This window comes from Rhinolophus sinicus, chromosome 14 (genome assembly GCF_057876585.1).
Source record: "Rhinolophus sinicus isolate RSI-liver-muscle chromosome 14, RSI-T2T, whole genome shotgun sequence".
Taxonomy (NCBI): domain Eukaryota; kingdom Metazoa; phylum Chordata; class Mammalia; order Chiroptera; family Rhinolophidae; genus Rhinolophus; species Rhinolophus sinicus.
In genome coordinates, this window is record NC_142514.1 from 26,072,854 (window position 1) to 26,098,773 (window position 25,920).

At 51.3% G+C, this 25,920-nt stretch overlaps 1 protein-coding gene and 1 long non-coding RNA gene across 6 annotated transcripts in view; one reads left to right on the top strand and one right to left on the bottom strand.

Moving 5' to 3' along the window:
• Positions 1 to 15,821, bottom strand: part of LOC109444847 (uncharacterized) — a 34,409-nt gene extending 18,588 nt beyond the window's left edge. For 4 of the 5 annotated variants that reach the window (XR_012497137.2, XR_016018608.1, XR_016018610.1 and 1 more), the window contains exons 1-3: positions 15,687 to 15,821; positions 3,710 to 4,553; positions 356 to 504 (exon numbers count right to left, since the gene is read on the bottom strand). This is a non-coding gene — a long non-coding RNA (uncharacterized LOC109444847). The remainder of the gene's footprint in view (positions 1 to 355; positions 505 to 3,709; positions 4,554 to 15,686) is intronic. The other variant, XR_016018609.1, reaches the window with a different exon arrangement.
• A 112-nt stretch (positions 15,822 to 15,933) lies between these two features.
• ZC3H12A (zinc finger CCCH-type containing 12A) lies at positions 15,934 to 25,670 on the top strand. The gene is made up of 6 exons (XM_019726547.3): positions 15,934 to 16,072; positions 16,895 to 17,370; positions 21,833 to 21,972; positions 22,988 to 23,222; positions 23,794 to 23,900; positions 24,073 to 25,670. Exons 2-6 carry the CDS (start codon positions 16,976 to 16,978, stop codon positions 24,951 to 24,953), a joined length of 1,758 nt encoding a protein of 585 aa, XP_019582106.1. The 5' UTR covers positions 15,934 to 16,072; positions 16,895 to 16,975; the 3' UTR covers positions 24,954 to 25,670.
• The last annotated feature ends 250 nt before the right edge of the window (positions 25,671 to 25,920 follow it).

Genomic DNA, 25,920 nt, shown 5'->3' on the forward strand with positions numbered 1-25,920 from the left:
GTTGTTGCCTTGGGGTAACTATTAATGGTCCTCCCTTTCATTCTCCAAAATGTCATAATCTGGATGACTAATTACGTAGTCATCCTACTCTGAATTTCCCATCCCAGTGAGAGGCCTTGGAGCTTGCTCCCTGGTGTTGGAAACCCTGAGCCCTAACCTCACATTTGGCTCCGGCTAATGAAGCTCATTACCTCATTTAGCCTGATCAAGACACAGGGTGGGGAAAGGCCAAGGGTGCTGGGGTGGGAGTCTGGGATTCCTGGCCTCATCTCTGCGGCTCAGGGCAATTTACGCAACCCCGAATCCTTCACTTCCTCTTCCCTCCCAGAGGAAATTGGTAACAGTGCTATCTTACCAACAGTTGCAAAGATCAAAATCCAACCAGTGAATGGATGTGAAAGTGTTTTGTAAACTCTCAAGTGTTGCTCACAGTCTGATGAATACCCGTTAGGAGGTCAATGACATCTGCTCCAGCCACCAAAGCAGAATTTGCAGCTTCTATTCCTGGAGGTAACCAGAGATGGAGACATAAAGAACCACAAAGGGGCGCAGATGGGGAAGAGGTGGTCTGCTCAGCTCCTCAGCACATGAAGGTCCTATAACTCATAGCCCATGTCCTGCAGACCCTGACCCACTTCCCACAGGCATCCAACATCTGCCCAGGGCTCTCTTGCCCCCACCCGCTCCAGACCCTTCCAGGCAGGGGCAATTGCTGTCCCCAGGCTCCATCCCATTGGCTGTGAGAGCTACCTCAGGGTACAAGGTGAGCGAGCTACCTGTGGGCTGCTTCTCAGAAGAGCTCAGAGAGGACATCTTAAGGGCTGCCCCTTTTTATTCTAGGCAGAATTCTTTTCCAGTAGTTCCAAAATTGTACACTGAGGAACCCCTAGGACTTAATGACAGGTCTGAGACAGCGGGACCAAGTGGGTGGGGCTCCAGTCTCCTCTCTCTCTCTCTCTCTCTCTCTCTCTCTCTCTCTCTCTCTCCCCTCTCTCACTCTATTCAACCAGAGCAGCTCTAGTTTATATATATTCTTTCCAAGATTTTGCTTGCACAAAAATTTTCACCGTTAAAATGTTTTTACAAAAACACTGTTCTGGGGGCCAGCCTGGTGGCTCAGGCGGTTAGAGCTCCATGCTCCTAACTCCGAAGGCTGCCGGTTGGATTCCCACATGGGCCAGTGGCCTCTAAACCACAAAGATGTCAGTTCAACTCCTCGAGTCCCGCAAGGGATGGTGGGCAGCGCCCCCTGCAACTAAGATTGAACACGGCACCTTGAGCTGAGCTGCGGCTGAGCTCCCCGATGGCTCAGTTGGTTGGAGCGCATCCTCTCAACCACAAGGTTGCCAGTTCGACTCCCACAAGGGATGGTGGGCTGTGTCCCCTGCAACTAGTAACGGCGACTGGACCTGGAGCTGAGCTGCGCCCTCCACAACTAAGACTGAAAGGACAACAACTTGAAGCTGAACGGCACCCTCCACAACTAAGATTGAAAGGACAACAACTTGACTTGGGAAAAAGGCCTGGAAGTACACACTGTTCCCCAATAAAGTCCTGTTCCCCTTCCCCCAATAAAATCTTTTAAAAAAGAAGAAGAAAAACACCGTTCTGTGGCTCCTCTTCTCTTCCTTCCTGCCTTCCTGAACTATTCAATCCTAAAGCCATTAATTAGGTACAGCAGAGCAAGGAGACATCTGTGTGGGGTGGGGGAACATTGGAAAACCAGAGCAGGATGATGGGGGGTCATGTAGGGGAGGCAGCCCAGCATCAATGTCAAGGTGAGGAGATTGTCTATCACAAGGGACAGTCTGGCCTGAAGTATCAGTACAAATGGGACAAGGGGGGCATTCACACATGGGACAGCTGGTGCTGATGTCACCTAGTCAGGTTAAGTAGGGCAGCCATGCAGGGGAGAGGGGCCCAGCATGAGGAATCAGAGGCCCAGATGGATGAGGAGGGGGCCAGCCTGGGAGAGGGTGCCCAAGCCTAAGACTGAGTGAGGAGGGTGTCTAAGTGAAGGGGCGGGTAACCCTGCCAGGCAGTCCCAGTCTGAGAGGGGGTGGTGCAGAGAGAGGAGGGGCTGCCCAGATCACGGGCAGGCAGTCAAGCCTTGGGCTCTGCCTCCTTTTCTGCCCGCCTAAATCCTTCCTAAAGCCAAGGAAGACCTGGAGCACCTTCCTAAGTCAATATTTGAAGTCATCGAATATTCATCAAGCACCAGTGATGTGGCAGGCAGCATGGTTGGTGCCGGGGAGAGAACGGAGAGGGAGCACGACAGACGGCCCCGCGGAGAGGGCAGACATGGAGCCGCCATTACAGAATGGGAGTGATGGGAGCACCTGGGGGGAGGGGAGCATCATGGCCTCTCCTGGGGGACCAGAGAAGAGGCCAGATAAGAGGGGAAGGAAGATGAGTTTGCCAATGGGGCAGGATGGCAATGACTCTGGCCCCTGTTTCTCTCCCTGCCCAGGTGCATCCCATCCCCAAAGGCCAGAGCCACCAAGAACCTCACAAGAGGCCTGTCTATCCTGGTTCCCCAAGGACTACGCCCTAGTCTCGGAACCCTCAGGATAGATGGGGAGCTTCGGGGAGCTGTCTCACTTCTTTGTCCAGACCCCACTTCAGCTGGAGGCTTGCCTAGATGGGAAGGTCCCCCGGTGCTTTCCTTTCTGAGGTCCAACATCCCTCTTAATTGAGAAGTTCTGCCTGGTGCTTAACTCTAATCCCTTTTGTTCTCTCTATTCTTAAGAGATGGTTAACTGAGACCCTTCACCAATACAGCCGAAACACTGATCACATCTGGAATGGGAGGAGACGGGAGAAAGGCGCTAACCAGGTCAGTGAGTTGGGGGCTGTACCAAAACCCTCCCTCTGGCAGAGACTCTCTCCCCCTCCCCCATCCTTATTTTTTCCTCGAAACCCTGTCATGCGGGGTCTCTAGTCCTACTCCCCACGTAAGAACGCAGGACATGGTGAGGCCAAAAAGGAACACCCACGGAGCCATAGATAGGGGAGTCATACCACTATAGTCTCGCTGGCGGCTGGGTTGGAGACACAGGAAGCAGGAGCCACACTATCCACAACCTGCCGTCCGCTTCTCTCTGCCAAACAACCTCACTTGCTAGCTGCAACCCGCCTTGCTAACTGCAATCCGCAATCCACACTCCGCCACACCACGCCAAGCCACACCACCACGCCACCACCTTGCTAGCTTAGCCACGGCAGTTACATCAGTGGCTAATGGCTAACTGGTAACAGTCGATGGCCAACTAGTCACAGCTGATGGCCATCTACTACCTGAGCCAGCACCTTTCTACGTGAGGCCGAGAGCCTGGAAACTGCTCTCTGGGGCTCTGTCCCCACACTAACCTAGCATCCTTCTTTTGGGTCTCTCCGCCTTTCCCACGCTCAGGTGAAAGCCCCACTTATGCACCCCATCAGCACAACAGTCCTCAGTGTTACTCCCAAAGGGCCCTTTTAGCACAGAAATCCTGCATAGATCCCACGCTAGGTGGTCCCTTCCATTTGGGCCTCAAGATGGCCGGCCCAGCCTAGAAAAAGGACTGCCTGGACTCCATACGACCTGATTTTCATACTTCTGACAGCCCCAGGGGAGATAGGGGTTAGACCCGGAAAAGACTTCTTTTTGCTGAGACCAGGCAAGGGCCTCACTACGGTCACCAGGAGGGGGCGCCACAAGCGAACCCACCGGTCGTGTGATCTGCGGACCCGGCGAAGGAGCGAGGGAGGGTCAGGTGGGCCGCGGGGTGCGGGCAGCTAGGAGAGCTGCTGGAGGAGCCAGGCACACCTGGTCGGAGGCGACACACCCGCGCCCGCCCCAACACGGGAAAGGGAGTGGCATCGCGTTCCGCCTGCAGAGACTCGCGTCACCTCTGATGTCAGTGCTTCAAGGGGCTTCTTTCCAGCTTCGGGCTCCAGGAAAGGGAGTCGCGGTGCCAGAGGTTACACAACTTCCCCAAGGTCGCGGTTAAGAGACGGGCAGGCCGGGGGGGTTCGAACCCAGGTCCGTGGACGCCTGCCGCGTGGGTCTAGTGCCCGCCAGCATCGTCCGCAGGTGGCCTCGCTCCGCGTACCCCACTTTATGAACCCACTGCGAGAGCCAGACCAGCCTTGGCCTAGCTTCCTCCTTTCTCATCTCTAAAATGGTCTTTCATGGTAAGATCTCCTTGGCAGCTTTATAATTTAAAAGAGCTTCCTGAAACCACCAATGTTTTTAAATGAATTCAGGTCCCAAATTCCAGGAGTGGGGTAGGGAGGAGGAAGATGATGATCGTCCTTTCATTGTGAAAGTTAGATGCGAATGGTAGAGGGGTCCTCCACCGACCCCCAGAGCTGAGCTGGTGGGGATACGAGGGGCCTCGCGCCTCCGGGAAGTGTCTCCTTTTGAAAACTCACCGGTCCTTGTTCTGAGTGTTTTGAGTTCAATCCATTATGAGAAATCTTTTGAGGATGGACATATTCAAATCCAGATGTTGTCCCCGCAGAACAAAGAGCTCCCTCCAAATTCTCTTTATGGAGAAGTAGCTTCTCATCTATTGAAGGAATAACATCTCTTGATAAGTGGAATGTTTTTTCCCCCAGCCAAGAACCTGCTGCTGTGAATTGATTAAAAAACGGTTTCATCGCCTGCATCTGTTCCATTTCAGATGCAAGGACGGCAGCGACAAGGTGGAATGTCACCTTCGGATGGATTCAATAGATTGAGTATGGCTTCACTAAGGAGAGAATGTTGGATTTTTAAAAATATATGTTATTTATTTAGATCGATTTCTTTTAATTCAAGACATTCTAATGGGACAAGTATAAGATAAAAGTATAGATTGTCAAAAAACTTCCCAAATCGTACACTTCATTTTGCTGATTGAAAAATGCCTGAATAACAATTTTTCAGAAAGAAGGATGCGTTAAGAGTACACATCGATTGTAAGACAGCACCAATTAAAGTAATATTCATTTTTTTAAAAAAGTATACCTTAAAATAGGGGAAATGTAGATTGCATATTTGTTGACTATAACATGTGTATATATGGATTTTTATCAGTAGGATCTAGTATTTTTGTTGAAACAATCTGAGAGCCCAAAGCAGGAACCTTTCCTCACTCTACTTGCATACCATTGGTGACGGGGTGTTCACTACCTCTGAACGTAATCTTTTTCGTTGTGGGAATGTTCTGGCAGTCCAAGTTGGTGCTCAGCCCCTTGTTATCTCCACGGGTCCCAATTTGGCTCTTGGAGCCAGGCAGGGTTATACTATTGCTCCTGCCTCTGCCCCTCTGAGTCTCTATTCTCCAAGGTTAGTTTCCCCAAGTCCTCACTATTCTTTGCCCTCTGCAAATTGGACTCTGGTCTTTCCCTGTCCCCTCAAAAGTATGGCAACCAGAACTGAATACAACTCTCCAGCAATCACCTCCCTCATCCCTAACCCTATACCTCTATAGATGCAGCCTGAGATCACATTAGTTTGGGGCTAAAGAAAAATGTGATGAGATCACATTAGTGTGGATCTAATAATGTGGCACAGAGAGGTCAAGCAAGTTACCCAAGGAAGCAGGACTGGAAGGTGAAAAAGTCAGGATTCAAACTCTTAACCTTTCAAGTGAACCCCAAGAGGGTCAACGAGTTTTCCCAGGGGATTCATGTCTCTAAATGCAGTACTACCATCTGTTTCTACTTCTATATTGTAATCAATTAATAAATACTAATTTTTTAAAGGGAACTGTTTAAGAGACTCAATGCTTATCAAATGGGGATTCAAAGTGATCAGACCTTTTATTACTCAGCTGAACACTACCAGCCCCTGGGATAGTTTTGCCTATTTTAAATTGCCAGTTTTAAATTATTTTTATTATAATAACAAATTTATAGTCTATCCTCATACTGTATCACTGGTTAAAAACATAAATTCTAACAAAAAAATGGTTCTGAAATACAACTTAATAGGAAAAAAATTTTAATGAAAATATTTCTGCAAATTCCTCATATCTACACCCTACTTACATCTGATCAATCTCACACGTACTTGATAAATGCCATTGGGACCACCATGTATCTACCAGGATAATTAAATTGGGTCCCTACCTTACACCTATGCCAAAATTAATTCCAATGGATACAAAAAACTGTATATAAAAAAATGAAACCATCTATGTGTTAGAAAACAATGGAAGAATTTGTGTCATAATCTTAGAGTACAGAAGTCCTTCTTATGTAGCACAGAAAACCCCCAAAGCCATAAAGAGAATGATCTGTTTGTCTACACAAAATTGAATTGTTTTCCCTGGGTAGGAAAGAAAAAAAAAGAAAAAAGAAATTCATAGACAAGTCAAGAAGCAATTGACTAACAGGAAAAGAAAATATTTGAAATATATTACAAAGCACTAATTTCCCTAATCTTCAGACATCCTACAAATCAACAGGATAAAAGACCGATAATTTAATAGAAAAATAGGCAAAAGATGTGAATAAATGGTCACAAAAACAATGCAAATCAGTCTTAAATATATGAAAAAAGTGAAATACCAGTTGGACTACAATGAGTTAACCATTTGTCATCTCCTAAAATGGCAAAGATCAAAATGCCTGATGGCCCAATGTGCTGGCAAAGACATGGTGACATAGGATACTTTCATCATTGCTTGTGGGAAGGTAATGGCACAGTTTCTATGAAGAGCAATTTGGCACTATTTTTCTTAAAGTAAATGCTCATATACTCTTTGTTATGGTTTGAATTGTATCCTCCCCCCAAAAAAAAATTCATATATTGAAGTCCTAACCCTCAGTACCTCAGAATGTAACTTTATTTGGAAATAAGGTCATTGCAGATATAATTAGTTAAGAAGAGGTCATACAGGAGTAGGGTGGGCCTCTAATCCAATATGACTGGTATCCTTAAAAGGGGAAATTAGGACACAGACACACACACACAGGAAGTACACCATGTGAAAATCAAGGCAAAGATGGTGTGACGCGTCTAATGGCCAAGGAACACCAAAAATTGCCAGCAAACCACGAGAAGCCGTGGGAGCAGCCTGGAACAAAATTCTCCCTCCCAGCTCTCAGAAGGAACCAACTCTGCCCATACCTTGATCTCAGACTTCCAGCCTCCAGAACTGTGAAATAATAAAGTTCTGTTGCCTAACCACCCACTTTGTGGTACTAAGTTACGGCAGCCCTAGTGAACTAATACACCCTTTGACTCAGGAAGACGAGTTTATCCTACTATGTATTTGCACAGTTGCAAAGTGGTGAGTAGTCCCAGGTCTACACTGCGGCATTGTTTGTAATTAGCTACAGACTGGAAACACCTCAAATGTCTATCAGTCAAAAATGGCCTAAATAAATGATGGGACATAGAATATTTTTCAGCTGAGTATCTTTCAGTAATGAGGCAGTATAACATGTACTGATTAGAATTATCTCAAAGGTTTATTATGAACTGAGAAAAGCAAGGTACTGTTGGTTTATAGAGGGCCTCGTTTGCATTAAAATAAAGAAAAACAAAGCAGAATATGTATGTGCAAATATTTGCTTGTAGCAGCATAGATTCTATCTGGAAAGATACATAAGAAACTGCTAGCTTCAGTTGTTCCTGGAGAGCAGAATCACTTTTAAGAACGGTGGAACAAAAGATTTTGGAGCTACTATAAACACACCTGTACCTTTTGAATCTTCTACATTGTTTATGTATCCCCTGTTGAAGAAAAAAAAAAATCTTATGTAGAACATCAAGATGTCTCTGGTACTTCAAAACCCAACACTGGAAAGAGAAAATATAGCCATTTTAGCTTTTCATCTTTTGGAAATAACAGCTATTCACACCTGAAATGGGTTATTTGAAGAAATGATATCTTCTCTCTTATCTCTTTGTTTAGAAACAAAGCATAAAATTTGGTTTTTTTATACTTATTGAAAGGGATATCTTTTTTTTTTTTAAAAGGAGGGCGCAGCTCACAGAGGCCCAAGTGGGGATCGAACCGGCAACCTTGGTGTTATCAGCACCCCGCTCTAATCAACTGAGCTAACCGGCCTGCCCCAAAATTTGTTTTTAAAACTACATAAATTACAAAAATGAAGCACAAGATGCAAAAATTCTAAACTCCTATGTACTGAAAGCAAGTATATCTATTTTTTAACTAGCAAGTAGTTAAATTTCAATCTATAATGATAATTTCAGCCTACCTTCAGTCCCTAATCCAAGCCTGATGAAGTGGTTTTAATTCATTTGTCTATAAATCTTGCTTTTCCTCATAAAATTAATTTAAATTCTATTAAACACTAGGCATCACTTATGAAATGGAAAAGGGTCAGAAGCAGCCTTTAAAAATAGTAAATCTTATTAAATACAAGCTTTTAACACAATCGTTGGGATCAGACTGATTTAAAATAAAATACATTTTTCTCAAATGTCTCCTTTATCTTGCAAAAATGAAATAATGTTTTTGTTCAAAAAAAGGTCATCAATTGCTGTGAAAACAATTTAAGTGTCCAAACATGTTGAGAAACGTGTTGAGAAATGCAACTGAGGCTCACCGTGGATGGTTGTGCAAGCTGTGAACTCCACAACTCCAGGGAGCACCACATAGATCATAATCCAAGTTGTGCAGTGCACCACCTGTGCAGCTGTGCATGTCACCCCTGTGGCTACTGAAAATGTTGAGGAACCATGAAAGGCTTTGGAGCAGGGGAGAGGAGATATCAGAGCTGAGGTCACATGGATTACGAGGCCAGAATCCCATGCATACAGACCCCCATCGCTCTATGTTGGTCTCCCTTGTGGAGGCTCTGGCAACTGAAACATCCTAAGTGTTCTCTGAGCCTCGTAGCCTTTGTTTTCCTAAGGGCCCATGTTACTTCCTTGGCCCTTACAACTCAAAGTCCTCTTTAATCACTCAGCAGCGGAGAAGGAAGGCCAGAAGAAGGAATCCTGCCACACCCCGAATCTTTACTCTTTTCCTAATGGAGGCAGAGGTAGCTAGCGTAAGGAGCGAGGTGATATTCAGGACATTTAGCCTCCACCACCAACTTCTGGGCTCTGCCTCCCTATTTGAGAAATGAAGAGAATCATTGCCATTCTTTCTCTGCCTCTTGGAAAAACAAGTAAGAGAGAAAAACATAGTGATGATTTCACAAGGAATGCACAGACATTCAAGCATCCCAATTATTATCATCAAACATCAAGAATTAATGAACAGAGAGTCAGGAGGCCCTACTGAGCAGCTATAAAACCCCTAGCAAATCTCAAGATCTTTCCGGGCATTAGCTTTACTACATGCCAAATGGCAAAGTTTGAACTAGATCAGCAGTTTGCTGACCTTTCACCATTAAGGGTTTGCTTTATTTCCAAACCATCCCCACAAGACCCCATATTTTGTAAGACTTTACCCACTAAACTGTATTTAGTAATTATTATATACTTAATAATTATTAAGTAATTATTGTTACCATCATAAAGGATTTTTTGGTTGTGACAGAATTTATGGATTTACATAGCCCAAAATCCTAGAACTAGGAATAGTTTCAGGCAAGGCTTGATCCAGCAGCTGTTACCAAGGCCGTATGTTCTCTCATTCTCTTGGCTCTGCTTCCTATGATGTGTCACAAGGTGACTTCCAGGAGCTCCTAGCACTGCTTGCTTTTCTCATTTGTGATTGGCAAGAAACAGAGCACTTGCTTCCCAGTTAGCTCAAAGAAAAGACCCAGAATTCAGACTCATTAACTCTGGTTGGCCTGATTTGGGTCATGTGCCTTTTCCTGACCAATTACTATAGCCTGGAGGAGTCGATATTCTCATTTGCTTAAGCCAGTTAAGACCCACCCCTAGAATGGGGTCATTTCTGACCAGATCACAAGGCTGGGAAATTCCCAGTATAAAAGAAGAATCCGGCAAAGGGAACCGTCGAGACAGCCATTAAGGTTCCCATCACATGTTAATCAGCCAATGATATCTCCAACAGCCCATAGGAACTTCTGACCAGCATGTGAGGTGCACACTAGTGACCTCCAGGATCTTGTGAGCTGGTCACAACACAACTCCATCTGTGGGTGGCCACACTGACCACATGAGCTGATGTCAGCCCAGCCAGCAGCAACCTCCTGACTGTGGTTAGACTTCAGTTGCAAGTTGTCTACGTTACAGTTTCTAGTTCTCCATTCTTATCTGATTCTCCACAGATGGCTCAGTTGGAGACTGCAGGTAAATTTCAAGCTCCCGAGTTCTTAGGCCTATGACTGCCCTTTTCAGATACACAGAGACTTCCATGAACTAGACTTGGAAAAGGGGATGCAACAGAGATGCTCAGGGCAAAACATACCTGAAACCACTCCAGCTAACTCATGTATTGACTCACCAAGCATTTACGGACATTTGTCCCAGATCCTGTCCTGGAGACCCATCTTCAAGGAGCCATAGTCAGGTGGGGAGATGGTGGCGCCCCAGACCTTTAGAGTTCAGTGTGGGAACACAGTGAGGGGGACAGCAGCAGGGGCCCTGGCACAGGGGCAGGCCCCTCCCCTTCCCAGGCCAGAGGGCATGAATGTCCACTCTAGAATGCTCAGTAGCAGGGCCACCTCAGCCCAGCCCCACACTCTCCTAGCCCTAGGGAAGGCCAGTAAATCACCAAAGTTGTGTCCCCCAGTACAGATTAGGGAGTGTTCAACCTCAAAACTGGGACCCAGCCCCTCTGCACACTCTCGTGGCTTTGCAGAATTCCCTCTGGCCCCTTCACAGCAGAGGCTTTGGGGAGGGAGGGGGGCAGTCAGACTTACCCTTTTGCCTTCCTTCAGACCCCACCTCTTCTGTACATTCCAAACCAGGTGGGATTCACTGATTAAGTGAGTGCACAATGGTGCCAAAGAGAAAACCTCACTGCCACCGTGCTCTCCTGGAGACACCTGAGAGCCTACCCCTCCTTCCAGGCAGGTCTTGCCTTTATCAGTTCCCTAAGTCAGTCACCAGCATTTCTGATCCCCACGTCTGCAGCACATGGAGCCAGGGTGCTTGGGGTGGAGAAAGCCTGGATGGTCCCATTCTCAGATTTGCCGAAATGAACTTGTGATGTGGCGAGAGGCAAGTCCCTTTCCCTCTTTCAGTCTCCCCAGCAATAAAACACAGGTTTCAAGCTAATCAAGCTCTCTGGGGCTTTCCCACCCTAACAGTGCAGAATGTGAGCTTTGTTTTCTCTTTTTGCTTTTTAATTTAAAAAATTTTTATTTTATTTTATTAGTTTTAGGTGCACAAAACAAAGTAATAGTTAGATGTTTATCATTTATATCAGAATGTGAGCTTCTAAGGTTCAGAAAAGAGGGAGCAGGAATAGCTGAATTGAACGGGGGAGGGGAGCAGGAGGCCCAGCTGGCCAGGGCCCCACAGACAAAAAGTCCCCAAGTTTAGACTTTGGACGCTATCACCAAATGATTACACTTAGTCACAAGATATATGTGTGTGTGTGTGTGTGTGTGTGTGTGTGTGTATATATATATATATATATATATATATATATATATATATATATATATAGCGAGAGAGAGAGAGAGAGAGAGAGAGAGAGAAATGGAGAAAGATGTCTGGCCGTATTACCAAAACATACCACCTACAGTAAGGCCCATGAAATTATATATTTTTTAAATAAACTTTCTAATTGTGGCATTATTTTGAAATTTACACAAGAGTTGCAAAGATAGCGGAGTTCCCATGTACCTCTCACCCAGATTCAGTGTCCCCTAGTGTTATCAATGTGACACCACCACGGTACATTGTCAAAACGAAAAATAAAAACAACATTGGCACATCTCTGTTAACTAAAGTCCCAACCTTATTTGAATTTCATCAGCATTTCCATTAATGCTCTTCCTGTTCCACGATCCAATCCAGGAAACCATAGTGCATCTGTCAGCATGTCTCCTAGCGCCCTCTGGCCTGTGACTGTTCCTGCTTTTCCATGCTTTTCATGCCCCTTTCAGTTTTGAGGAGACCCGGGCAAGTATTGTGTAGGATGTCCTTCAACTGGGGTTTGTCAGATGTTTTTCTCTGGGGTTATGGGTTTGGGGGAAGAATACCAGAGAAGTGAAGTGCCCTCCTCATCACATGATATCCACTTGACTTACTATGGGGTGATGCTGAACTTGACCACTTGGTCAAGGTGATGTCTGTCAGGTTTCTCCACTGCAAAGTTACTATTAGATGAGGGGATAATTAAGCTGGAGGAGGGAGAATCTACTTATGCTATTTGGAAGATTTGTCTCTTTTGCCCCTCACCCCCCCACCGTTAGTTATTCAATCATTTATTTCTACATGTAGGAACTCACAGATATGTATTTCATGCTTTGGGTTACAATAGAATATTCCGTTATTTATTGTATTGCTCTAATTGTTGCAGTTTTGGCCATTGGGAGCTTTTGGCTCCTGGATCCCTTTGACACCCCCCCCCCCATCCTTTTTGTGTTTTGAGCACTTCCTAACTCTGGTACCACAAGATGTTCCAGGCTCACCTTTTCTCTGCCCCTGCCCTTTCACCAGGGAAACAATAAATTTTAAAAAACAAATCCTTCAATCATCTTGTCAATAGTCCAAATATATTGCACTGCATTTGACTACATGTTTAAAAAAGTTAATTTGCTCAATTACAGTTTAAGACATACTTCAGTGTTTGTAGCTCTACTGTAACAAATCTTTGGCAAATATACCAGGATCCTCGGAACATAGAAGGGACTTGGCCCTTTCTCCATTTTCAGGAGACCTTGTTGAATTTAACCTCTGCAGCCACTCTGCTAAGAGTTGGGGACTTCTACAGAGGTCCCCTAATGCCCCGCGTCCTTCCTAGAGACATCCAGTGGAGCTACCAAAGGCCAAGGTAATTAATTCCTGGAATCTTTCCCTCTCCAGACTTCCCCCCACACCCACCCCACACCCAGGGGGTGACCAGTCCTGGAGCTCTGCAGACCTCATCTAGGTTGGCCAGGTGCAGGCAGGTGGCAGGAGAGCACGAAGTTTCCAGGAAGGAAATTGGCAAGCTCAGCCACTGAGACAGGCATGCAAGAGGCAGGGGGGCGTGTGTGGGCTGGGCACCATGAAATCCAGAGGACTCCTGGGGATTGGGGCCCACGTTTGCAAAATTCAGCTGTAAGTGGAGCAGGAGTTCCCTGGAGCAGCAATGGGTTCTGCATAAGAGTTGGCTTCTTGGACAAGAGCAGCCTTTATGAGCCGGAAGAGAGTGCAACTGCACTCACTCTGGGAGGGCACAGGAGCTGCATGACTCATCGATGTCCCTCAGACTCCTGTTGGCACAGTGCTGGGCAGCATGTAGCCTGGGAGCACTAACGGAGTCCCAGCCCAGTCCTGGCCCCAGAGGTCGTCTCAGGGAGGCAACCACAACCCAGCATATGGGGACACTGGGGGAACACAGAAGAGGAAGCAACTCAGCATCTAAAGAGTCCCGGCAGGCCTCAGAGGAGGTGACATCATCAACAAGATGAATAGAATTGGCCAAGCAGTAGTGGGGAGGGAGGACACTCCTGGGCTGGGGAAGAAGCAGATACAAAGGCACGGAGTGCCTGCAAGGTGCTGGCACAGGGCCCACCGCCTGGTGAGTACTTCATACATGTGAGGCATTATCGCTGTGGGTGAATTGTCATCACGATTATTAACCTAGACTCATTACTTAAGATTGGTCCTATCTTAAAGGTAGTTACTACAATAAATAAATGCCTACTGTCACGGAGTTTTTCTCAAGTCTAAAAGGGGCTATTGGGAAGATGAGGGGTGCAGCATACACAGCACTGATCAGGAGTGGCTGTGAGCATGTGAGGAGGTGGTTGGTTATGTCCCTGGGGGGTACAGAGGAAGGGACATTCTGGGGTCTTTAAAGATGACCAGGCAACAACGCAGGGACTTGGCTAGACAGGGTCAGGCAAGCCGAGAGGAAGAGCGTCAGGACCCGGCTAGAAATGCACACTCCCTCCTTCTTTGGGGTGGTCTCAGAATAAGCAGGTGTCAACGTGGAGATGAATGCCTCAGAGAGAGCTGTGTGATTTCCAGCTCCACCAGTTCCGGGACCCTGGGCAGGTGACCTCACCTTTCTGAATTTCTGAGCAGCCGTTTCCTCAACTTTACAACTGCATTAAGATAGGTACAAGAATATCCAAAGCACACCCTTTGTAATAGCAAAAACCAAAAACATCCTATAAACAACATCCAATAACAGGAGAATGGATAACTAACCAGCGGTATATTCTAAAATGGAATATTATTCAATAGTAAAGTAAATAAATTATAGGTACATAGGTAATAGAAAATGGATTTTAAAAACAATGCTGCATGAACAAAGGAAGTCACATAATCATATAGAATGAGTCCATTTGCACAAAGCAAATAAAAAGCAAAACTAAACAATGTTATTTAGGGATTCATACAAGGGTGATAAAACTAAAAGAAAGTCAAGGAAATGATTAGCACAATTAGAATAAAATTCAGCCAAGTGGCTCTTTAGGATGAGGGGAGGAGGATGCAATGGAGGAGGCACACAGAGGGCCTCCAAGGCATTGGCACAGGTCTGTTTTTTAAGTTCGGTGATAGATACATGGATGCTTTATTATTATTATTATCCATTAAGCTAACCATGAATAGACTATGTGGTGTCTTTTACAATAAACAATTCTTAGGTACAACACTAATACCAACCTTACAAGATACTACCTATGATAAGGCAGAGAAAATGTAAGTAAAGTATTGGCTCACACAGGATACAGTCGGTATTGAGTGCTTTGGCTCCCTGGGCCTCAGTTTCCCCATTTGCAAAGTGAGCTGGTAGCACTGCCAAAAACTGGTCGTTTAGCTTGTGGGTTCTCTGTTCCCTTTGTACACACACACACACACACACACACACACACACACACTTGAAAGCAGGTCCCAGGCCTCACCCTTCCACCAGAAGAGTCTCCCCTCTTCCCTAGGTCACTGGTGGTTTCAAAGTGGTAAAGGTGGCTGGCAGCTGATGCCCCGGAATGGGAGCTCTTGGTCCTGGTTCCGAGTCTTTCCAGCTGGGGCAATTAGCCTTTTCTGAATTTCTCAAGTGTAGAACGGGCATAATAACCTCTGTCTTCTTCCTCACCTAAGCCCACGGGTAGATATTGTAAAGTGCTGCGCTCAGTGTGGGATCATGACTGGTTGACCTGGGAACCTAAAAGCATTCTTGTGGAGGGGTGGGTGGCCTCTGTGAGTTTCACAGCTGTGTAAGACAGCATGCTGTGAAAACTCACATGGTGACTGGTGTAAACGCACGTTCTTTGCCTGGTTTTCCGCCTCCTAATTGTGTATCTGCTAGTTCTATGTACCTATCTTTCTATCCTGGTAAGGTCCTCATTTCAGAAAACTCCTGGTCCTGAGTGCAGCTCGGGGATTCTGTGTACCTGCTCTAGTCATGGTGTACCTGTTGAGTGTTCTGTCTCCATCTGAAAAGTGCCTGTCTGAGCGTACCTGTCTTTATGACTAAGAACCTACCTCCAAGGGTGCGTGGACCAACCTCTGTGTACCTGATTCACTCAGTGCGTCTCTGACTGTACCTTAGTCAGTCGTGGAGTACTTGTCAAGTATCTGAACGTACATGGCTGTACCTGTCCTTGCATCTATGTACGCACCTCAGTCAGTTGTGGCTGGTTCAGCCTGTGCTTACCTTCCGCATGCGGGCCGTGCACTCCCGCCCTCCTCATCTCCTCGCCGCCAGGGCCTGGAGACCCACGGAAGGGGCTGCCTCCCCTGGTCCCCCGCCCCTATTCCCGGCGGAGCCCGGAGCCCTCAGCTGCGGGGGCGGGACCAGAAGCAGGGGCGGGGCAGGGGCGGGGCAAGGCCGAAGGCGGGGCGGACGGTGGGGCGGAGCAGGAAGGGGCGGTGGCCGCCCCGCCCCCTGGGTCGAATTGCTCTTCCTCCCCTGCCCGGCTTCCGCGTCAAGGTCCTTAACGCAAGCTCCCCGCCCACCGCCCTGTATAAAGGCGCCGCGGGCCTTGCTCCTGGGACTCGGCCCCATGGAGACGCCACCTGCTGCGGCCGGCGCACGGCGGGGTGAGTTGCGCGCGGTGGGGCAGGGGCGAGGGCGAGGGCGAGGGCCTCAGGCCGGGCAGAGGAGGGGGCGGGGAGGGCTCCGGCTGGATACACCAGACGAGGAGGGACGTGGGGCCGATCCTCTCCGGCCTGGCCTATCCTCGGACCCCTTCCAACTTAGCCCAAGTTGGAGGAACCTAGGGGAAGGGGGACCAAGCTCCGGAGCTCGGAGCTGGGACAGCCTCCGCGTCACCGAGGTAGGCGGCCAACCAGAGTTTCCCAGCAACTTTTCTCGCCTGTGGGTCTCCCCGGAAAGTTCTCCTCCCCCGGTCCAGAAATCTGGCCACCGGCCCTGCGCCTCTTGGGCCTGGCTCCGTGAGCAGGACGGGCAGGCGGAGGCGATGGCCTCAGTGGGGAAGCCCCCGCCCCCCCACACACACAGACGCAACGCACTTCCAGCCCGGGGTTTCCATCCCAGCGCCCCGCCCCGCAGCTGTGGTTGTGCGGCGAGGTTCTCTGAGACCTCCCAAGATTTGTGGGTCCCCAGAGTTGTTGTGGGACTGAGCTTGGGATAGAGATGGATTTAGACTTCCTAAGTTCAAATCCTTTCGTCATCAGCCAACAGCCGGATGACCTTGAGCAAGTTCTTAGTGGCTGTGGCTCAGTTTCATCCTTTATACGATGCAAACGATGATCCCTAGCTGGGAGCACTTTTGAGAGGACTAACAGAGGTAGCACAGGAAGATGGATTTGCACAGTGTCACCAGTGTTGCCTCATCCTGTTAGGTGGGGCGGATGGGAGAGAGCCATTCCCCATCCCTAATCCTGTGGTTGTCCTACAAGGAGCTGTGACAGGTGCCTTCCACCAGTCTGAGTTGTGAGTGGCCGGTGGAGAGAGGCCCACCCAGGAAGCCAGCCCCCGCCATGAGTCTGTGGGAACTTGAAGACAGCCACAGCTACCAAGGTACCCCCAGGTCGGCCCAGGAGCCCCCTGCTGAGGAAGCAGCCACTACTGAGCTGCAGATGAAGGTGGACTTCTTCAGGAAGCTGGGCTACTCATCTGCTGAGATCCACAGCGTCCTGCAGAAGCTGGGGGTCCAGGCGGACACCAACACAGTGCTGGGTGAGCTGTTGAAACATGGGTCAGCAGCTGAGCGGGAGCGCCAGGCCTCACCAGACCCCTGCCCTCAGCCCCCTCTGGTCCCCCGAGGTGGAGGCACCCCTAAGGCTCCTATCCTGGAACCCTCAACCCCAAAGGAGGACAAGGAGAGCAGTGACCTAAGGCCAGTGGTCATCGACGGGAGCAACGTGGCCATGAGGTACGTGTCACTTCTGTGGCCAAGATGTGGCCAGGAATGGTGGGTCTCTGCACCTCTGGTAGAGGGGACTTTGGAAAGGAGTTGACCTCTTCTCACACACTAGTCTAGAGGGAGGAAAAGCTCCTTATTGAGGCCCTACTGCGTGCCAGGAGGCTCCTGTCATCCTTGGAAGTAGGATGGCTAGGAATGTTTTAGGGATGAGACGGGGGATCAAAGACTTGCTCAGGGTCACACTACTGGGAAGTGGTTGAGCAAGGATTCCAACTCGGGTCCTCTGTCTCCAGAGCTCCCCTTATGCCCTTTGTCTCTCCCCAAGGGCAAGCACTGTCTGTTCTCTCCTGTGACATGAGGCAGTACCGTGGAAGGAATCAGACTGGGCTCCCGCTCACTCTTAGAGGAGCCAGGAGTCACCTCCTCTCTGAGCCTTCGTTCCTCCTCCATCTGTAAGACAGGGCCAACCCAGCCCCCGGTTGTGAGGAGTGAATGCAGTGCCTGCAGAGAGCTCGCTCAGGGAGCAGTAATAGTAGTCGTGAGTACAGTTATTCAGGAGCTGGGGCTTCTGAGGCCTATCTCAGACTTGGGCTCGCATGGAAGCAGGCCCAGCTATGGAGGCCTTCGTAGTTGTGACCAAGAGTGACCTCGAGGACCTAGCTCTGTGTGGGAGATATAAACGGGTGGCCTGATGCTTTGGCGTCAGGTGAGCTGTGACTTGGGTCCATTCTGATTTGGCTGGAGCCACGTGGGCTGGACTGGGCTCTGGGAGCTTCCTAGGGCCAGAGCCAGGACCCAATCCCAGTACCCCTCCCCCCATGCTTTAACAGGGATGGGGTGGGATGGGGCCAGGGTTGCTCCTGACCCCAGGGAGCCCAGACCCTTGTTCAGTCCAGGCTCTGCCCTCCAGCCCTGCTTCTCTCAGTCCCTCTAAGGTGGGCTGGTGAGTCAGGGCTGGCAGATCATTCACAAGGAAAAGTTCCTGTGGGCATGGCCAGAGAGACTCCAGGCACAGAGACTGGAGGGCTCCCTCACTTGCTGCTCTCCTGGATCTGCCTGGTGGGCTGCTTGAGGCCCCAAGGCCCTTGGCCCCCTCTACCCCTCCACCCCTCCACTCCCTGCCCAGCTGGGCCAAGTCAGAGCTGTCTGGCTGGTCCTGTCCCACCTTAGCCACCTTTAAGTCAGTATTCCCATCTCTGAAATGGGCTGAGCCTGGGTGGAAAGTTGGGTAAAGCTGGCTCCCACATGCCAGTGGCAGCTGATCACAAATTGGGCTTTGAGCGTTAGGGGTCCTCTCAGGCCCCAGCAACATGTGGCTGGGCAAGGAGCCAGGATGTGTCTGTGACTCCTTCCTCCAGGGGTTTTGGCCAGAGTGCTGAGCCCTGGGGCAGCCATGTGCTGTGTGTGTTTGTATCCTGGCAGGAGGAGGGGCTTGAGAGGAAGGAGGGGCAGGTGGTAGAGGCCAGGCGGGGTGACTGGAGAAGCTGGGTGACTGGAGAAGCTGGCGGGTGAGGCAGAGCTGCTGGGGGTTTCTGAGCTCAGGGCCATAGCAAGAGGGGAATTCCAGCCTCAAACTTCCTGTCTCAGCTGCTACTGTGTTCCTGCCTTGCCGCCCCCTCCCCCACAGGGGAGGCGGGCCAGCCCCCACCATATGCAAATCGTGGGGAAATTCACCTCTGTTTCCTTCTAAGGGAATTTTTCTCTAGCTGGGCCCAGCCCAGGCAGATCTTTTCACCTGGGTAGCCTGGCCTGGCCCTGGCCTCTGTCCTAGGGTGGGAGCTGCTAAGCAGGAGTCTCCTATGTACTCAGGTGCCTTACCAGTGTCTAGTTAGCCAGGTTGGGGGGCCCTGACCTGGGCAAACAGGACTGTGGTGGTAGTGGGAGGATATCTGGTTTTCCTGTGCCAGCCGAGCTTCTTCCGTTGCAGTGAGAAGGACTAAAGTTAGCTGTAGGGCGGCACTCCCGGCCTGGACGGGCAGTATCTGGTCTACTTCTGCCAAGAGTAAGGCTCTGACTACCTGCCAAGGGAATATTCTGGAGGCTGGGGCAGCTGAGAGCAGCCAAGGTTTTTGATGCCCAAAGGCAGAATGCTGCCCTGGAAACCCTGGCATCCCACTAAGTCCCAGGGCTTGAAGATGTTGGCCTAGGATGGGGCATATGCATGTACACACATGTGTACAGAAGGAGGTAGGTGGATGCTTGTGCGGACTGCATGCCTGAGAGAGGAAGCCCAGCCAGAGACGATCACACCCTCGTGGTCTTGGGGACACAGGACAGAAGGCCCAGGGAAGGGAGTAATATGATAGGGGAAGCAGAACACTAGACGTGGTCCTCCCAGGTGCGGAGGCCTCCTACAGCTAATTTTAGTCCCTCTCATACAATGGGTATTACGAGGACGAACCAGGAACTTGACCCATCCTGGAAGGTCAGAGACAGCCTCTCAGAGGTGGTGACGCCTCACATGGGTCCTGATGGAGGAGCAGGAGTTGGCCAGATGCATCATTTTTCCTGTGCCCAGCCTGCCCTCCCTCTTAACATTATTCAAATTCAAGTTTGGGAGCTTTTCGTTTTTTCTCCTAAGTAAACTTCACATCTTGCTGTTGGGAACAGGAAGACAATCCAGTGGTCCCATACATCGATTCAAGTTCTGTCTCTTACCACTAGCTGGGAGATCTTAGATGAATCGCAGAGCTTTGGTTTCCTTCATTGCCGCTAGTCTTATAAGGGTGAAGCAAGGAGGTGTGAGATGCACCTGGCCTCCCATAGGAGCTTGGTACCCGCTAGTCCCCACTCCATCCCCACCGTCAGGGTTGCCACCTGTCTGAGTGTCAGCAGCTATGGTGGTTGTGAGCACAGGCTCTGGGTTTGCATCTCTGTTCCACAATCGCTGTTTCATGATGCTGGCAACTCGTTGCCCTCTGTGGACCACCTTCTTCTCATCTGAATAAAGGGGAAAGGAGCCTTTTAATGATAGTACCCTCCTCAGAAGCTTGCTGATGAGTCATTATAAACACACAGATCAGGGCCTGGCTCCGAGCTCTCAGTAAATGTTAACTTTTATCGTAAGCAGGCTGATCGCTGTGCATCTGGTCGGGAGGCCCCAGCAGGCGGGGTGAGCACTGCCTCCAGGCTGAACTTTGCTTCCCTACAATTTACAGAGAACTTCAGACCTGGGAGCCCTGGCCTCACCTCCAGACAGCCTCTGTGCCCCCCCAGCCGCCCAACCTCCCTCTCTACCTTCTCTTGGGGCTTTAGCTATCAAACCCCCCACCCCCCAAGCCACCCACAGGATGTGGTCGGCCATGGACTTGCCTCTTTTGCGTAACGTTTATTCTGTTTTATTTGCCAAATATAAGAGTCTGAGTTGTTCACTGAGGGGTTAGTGAGGGGCAGGGGCTACTGGGGAGGGATCCCCCAGCTGGCCTCCAGCCCCCCTCCAAGCCTGGTCCTGGAGCCCTTCCACCATACTCAGTGTTACCTGGGAGCTCCACCCGCTCACCCTCCCAGGAAGCCAGTGGGACCCTCCACTTTGCTGGACTATCTTTGGTCTCAAGCAAACAGGAAAGTTGTCCCACTGAGATGGGCCTTCTTAAGGAGGCTGCAGACAGCCAGGCCCATTTTTCAGGTAGAGAAACTGAGTCAGAGCAACCCAGCAGCACCTCAGGGCTTTCTTCTGGATCCGACCCCATTAGGATGAGGTGAGGTCTGGTCATGAGACCATGGCAGGGGCATGTCCCATGTCCCAGCTCTCCTGCTATCTGAGTCTCCTGTCCAGACAGTCGTTCTGCCTCGGGTTATGCCTTTCTGAGAGTGGTGAGGAGAGTACAGGGCAGTGCAGGCATTTTGGGGAACTGGCGGTCTTGAGCGGAAAAGCAGTATCCTTTCACTTTCAAACTGAAAGGCTCCTGGGCAGCCTCCTCCACCTGTGTTGCCCGCCTGCCTTAGAGGTTGGGCTCGTGGCTTCTGCCCCTTAGCCCAGCTCCGCCAGTGTGTGCAGGACTGAACTTTAATCCACAGCAATCTGGTTTCTCTTCAGTGAGCTGGGGCAGGCGCCTCCCGCAACCCCACCCCCAGGCCAGGGAGGGGTGGTGACTCAGTCTGCATGTGTACATCTGTGTCCCCTTGGTCCCAGCACCCTCGGGTGGGGCAGGAACCAGAAGTCTCCTGTTCCTTTCCCCCACCCCCAGGTGTGTTGCAAGCAGCCTGACCCTCCCCCACATGGGGAGCGAGTGCTGCCAGATTCCTGGGCGTTTCCTCACTGTCGGGAGATGGAATATGAGGGAAAGCCCCAGGTCTGGCCATCCCAGGCACTGTGAGAACCAGGAGGGAATGCAAGCCTTGGGCCCCAGCCGGAAGGCGGTGGCCTGAGCCAGGGCAGGGGCTAGAGTGGGACCTCCCTCCTGCTCGGTTCTAGAGGATAGCAGGTGAGCCATCCCCGTGGGCTGACCCCAACCCTTCTTTCCCCCCCCAGCCATGGGAACAAGGAGGTCTTCTCCTGCCGAGGCATCCTGCTGGCTGTAAACTGGTTTCTGGAGCGGGGCCACACAGACATCACAGTATTTGTACCATCCTGGAGGAAGGAGCAGCCTCGGCCTGATGCGCCCATTACAGGTGAATGGTACCTCTGGACAGGGATGCTCTTGCCGCCCCAGGAGCCCTGATTCTCCCCAGGAAAGACCCTTTGGGTGTGACCAATGACATCTAGGCCTCAAGCAGGGACCAGCATTTCTTTTTCCCATTTTGTGCTGTTCTCAGCATCCCTGCTCTGAACAGTGACCACTGGAGGTCACTTTGTGCAGCCTCTGCCTCTGAGTACTGGACACCTCCCTCACCTAATGGTGGGATGCTCTTCACATCCCCAGTGGCACAGGCAGCATAGTGTGGTGGCTGAGCCTGTGGGCTCTGGATCCTGGCTCTGGCTCACCTTGCTGAGTCAGGTACCCCTCACGTACCCCTCACCTCAGACATGGGTGGGAGTTGACAACCTCACAGGATTGTCATGAGGATCGCATGAGTTAATACATGGTAAGTGCTTAGAAGAGTGCCTGGCACATAGCAAATCCTTGATAAATGCTAGCTGTTACCATTGTTCTTACAACAAGAACCCCAACCTTTGAGAGTAAAAAACTGAGTGTGTGTCCCTAGAAGTCTTGAAACATGGGGCTAGGCTGGCTGTGAAAAGTGTCCCCCTCTGGATGGGTTCTGGTAGCTTTGTCCCGGCTATTCAGGGCACAGAGCCGAGACAGGTCTCCTGCCCCACTCAAACTGGGGCTCATTCATGGACCCCTGTGAGGCCGGCTAGGTGAGCACCAAGCCAAGCCCACCTGTGAACAGGCAGGAACAGACCTGATGTCCCGAAGGAAAGGACAAGGCTCACCTCTGCGCTCCAGAGCCTTTGTTGAGCTGACCTCCAGGTCCGTTCTTAGGTGTTCTTGGTTTTCAGGCAGCAAACTATGTGCAAGGCCCAGGTGAGTGGCTGGGGTGTGGAGTGGCCTCAGCAGAGCCACTTCCTGTCCTCGTGCACCTGGAGCTAGGAGCTGCTGTGCCAGCCACCAGGTTAGGGAGCCCTACAGGCCTGGCCCTGGATCCAGGCTGGGCCCTGACCTGTGCCCCTGCCACCTCCCAGACCAGCACATCCTGCGGGAACTGGAGAAGAAGAAGATCCTGGTGTTCACGCCGTCGCGGCGTGTTGGTGGCAAGCGGGTGGTGTGCTACGACGACCGCTTCATCGTGAAGCTGGCCTTCGAGTCCGACGGGGTGGTGGTCTCCAACGACACGTACCGGGACCTCCAGGGTGAGCGGCAGGAGTGGAAGCGCTTCATCGAGGAGCGGCTGCTCATGTACTCCTTCGTCAATGACAAGTGAGTTCCCGAGGGGGTGGGGGGCGGGCTGATGGCCTTTGAGTCCTGAGGGGAAACCAGAGGTGCCCTGGGGCGGGCTGGGGCTGGGGGAGCTCTGCTGGGCGGCAGTGGCCTTGGATCCAGGCAGCTTTGGGAGTGAGAGGGACATGGCTCCACATAAGAAGAGTCAGGCTGGGACCAGGCCGGGGTAGAGTTTTGCTTTGGGGAATGGAGCAGCAGCGTTTGTAACAGGATGTGGTCAGTGGTTCCAAGAAAGCCTCCCTGGTTCCCAGCACTGACTCTCCGACCAGAGGCCAGTGGATATAGCATTAGAGTCAGATTTTAAGGTTGCTGGCCTCCCTACCGCCTCAGCTCCCAGCAACAAGGATTGCTCTAAAGTCGCCCACAGCTACGTATAGCCCTCGACTGGGCTCTCCTCCCCTCCCTTGGGGCAGTCCCACCCGGAACCCAGGCACGTCCTGCTGGATGGGCACCAGCTTCCAGAGCTGCTCCCCTAGCCTCCCGAGGGAGGCTTGCTGTCCTGCCCCTTACCTGCACTTGGAAGTTCTCATGTCTCCCACCTGCTCTTCAGGTTCATGCCCCCCGATGACCCTTTGGGCCGTCACGGGCCAAGCCTGGACAACTTCTTGCGTAAGAAGCCACTCACGGCCGAGCACAGGAAGCAGCCATGTCCCTACGGTAAGAGACCCGCTCTACCCTCCACTGCCTTTCTCGCTCCTTCCCTTTCCTCTCACCTAAGTTGACCTGTGCCCTAGATTCTTCCTCTTGGGGACCACTTAACCCCAAGTTTTCTGTGCCACCCCTGGTTCTGCAGCTCCCCTGCTTACAATCCCCCTTCCTTCTCTTCCAGGGAGGAAGTGCACCTACGGGATCAAGTGCCGGTTCTTCCATCCAGAGCGGCCAAGCCGCCCCCAGCGCTCAGTGGCTGACGAGCTGCGTGCCAATGCCCTCCTCTCGCCCCCGAGGGCCGCGGGCAAGGACAGAAGTGGCCGGCAGCCTTCACCTCCATCTCAGCCTGGCTCTCAGCCTACAGAGCGTGAGCAGTGCAGCCTAGAAGGAAAGAAGCTAGGAGCCCAGGCATCCCTGGGGCCCCACCAAGAGGGTCTGACCCAGACCGTGGCCCCCACGACTGCAGGGAGGAGCCTCCCACCGAGTGGGGGCAGTGGCAGCAGCTTTGGGCTCACGGACTGGTTTTCACAGACCCTGGATTCTCTCCCGTACACCTCCCAGGACTGCCTGGACTCGGGCATTGGCTCCCTGGAGAACCTGATGCCAGAACTCTGGGGGAGTCGAGGGGGAAGCCCTGGTGAGCCGGGCCCACCTCGAGGCCCTTATGCTGGCTACAGCCCCTACGGGGCTGAGCTCCCGGCCACTCCAGCCTTCTCTGCCTTCGGACGGGCCGTGGGTGCTGGCCACTTCAGTGTCCCTGCTGACTATGCACCCTCACCAGCCGCCTTTCCACCTCGAGAGTACTGGTCTGAGCCGTACCAGCTTCCCCCACCCACCCCAGTGCTCCAGGAGCCCCAGGTGCCAGGCCCAGGGGCTGACAGGGGCCCGTGGGGTGGGGCAGGCAGCCTGGCCAAGGAGCGAGCCAGTGTGTACACCAAACTGTGTGGTGTCTTCCCCCCACGCCTGGTAGAGGCCGTGATGGGGCGCTTCCCGCAGCTCCTGGACCCCCAGCAGCTGGCTGCGGAGATACTCTCCTACAAGAACCAGCACCTCAGTGAGTAGGCAGCCCTGTCAGCCCTCCGAGGCCTGTCAGGTTGGGCTGTGGGCTATCGAGCAACCCATTCCCAGCCCTGAGGCCCACCCTGGAGGCTAGACAGAGGGAGGATTAAAGTAGGGAAGGGAACCCACAAACCAGTGATACTGTAGGATTGGTTCTGGCCCGTTTGGCACCTCTAGCCATCTGCCCAAGTGGGTCAGAAGCGATCACCCTGTTGATGCACATTGTATCTGTAGTTTAAGGAGACGCTGCCGGTAACGGCCGTGGTCCGTGGCTGAAGCCCAAACCCTCCTTTCTCTCAGGGCGGGGAGGGAGGCGGGGGAGCAGAGGCTGGAGGCCCTCTGCACAGGCTCCCCACCTCCGCCCCGTCCCTGGGGTGCCGGCCTTGGCTGGCTAGTTGGGCACTGTGTGCCTGCCCTCCAAGGGCCCCTCCTCTAAGCCAATGAGGCCTTACCCATGCTCTCTTGCCTGGCATGAGGCTTCATGTTAGTAATAAGCAAGATGCTTTTTAACCTCCTTTTGTCCCCTAGTTCACCAATCTCATCGCCCCTGCCAGGGGTCCATGGACTGTGTTGACCCCATCCTCTGCTCCCCCAACCTCCACACTTGGCATCGTCTCACCCTTCCACATGGGGTGGTGGGTGTGTGTAATGTTAACATTTGAAGTGGAAAGTCCTTGCCTCCATGAACACATCAATAAAATATAATGTGAGCCCCTTAAAGAGGTGGCGTTGTACTTGGGGGTTGAGCTGGCCTTTAGAGGATGGAAGGTCAGAGGTGTGTGCCTCAGACCTGCCGAGCTCCACCGAGAGGAGGCAGAGGCATCCTTCCTGAGGCCCTTGAGAGGAGGAGGCCATGGCCACGGGCAGGGGTGGGGGAAAGTGGGAAGCAGAAATGGGAAACGGCCTGGAGTCCTGAGACTGGGGTGCAGGGAGGGGGTGGTACTGGGCATGGGGCCTGTTCCCCTTTTCT

What these genes read in the sequence shown, in the direction of transcription:
- ZC3H12A (XM_019726547.3), top strand. Translation starts at nt 16,976, where the DNA reads ATGAGTCTGTGGGAACTTGAAGACAGCCACAGCTACCAAGGTACCCCC. An exon ending in GGGAGCAACGTGGCCATGAG is followed by an intron (nt 17,371 to 21,832) that starts GTACGTGTCACT and finishes TTCCCCCCCCAG; the next exon opens with CCATGGGAACAAGGAGGTCT. An exon ending in TACTCCTTCGTCAATGACAA is followed by an intron (nt 23,223 to 23,793) that starts GTGAGTTCCCGA and finishes CCTGCTCTTCAG; the next exon opens with GTTCATGCCCCCCGATGACC.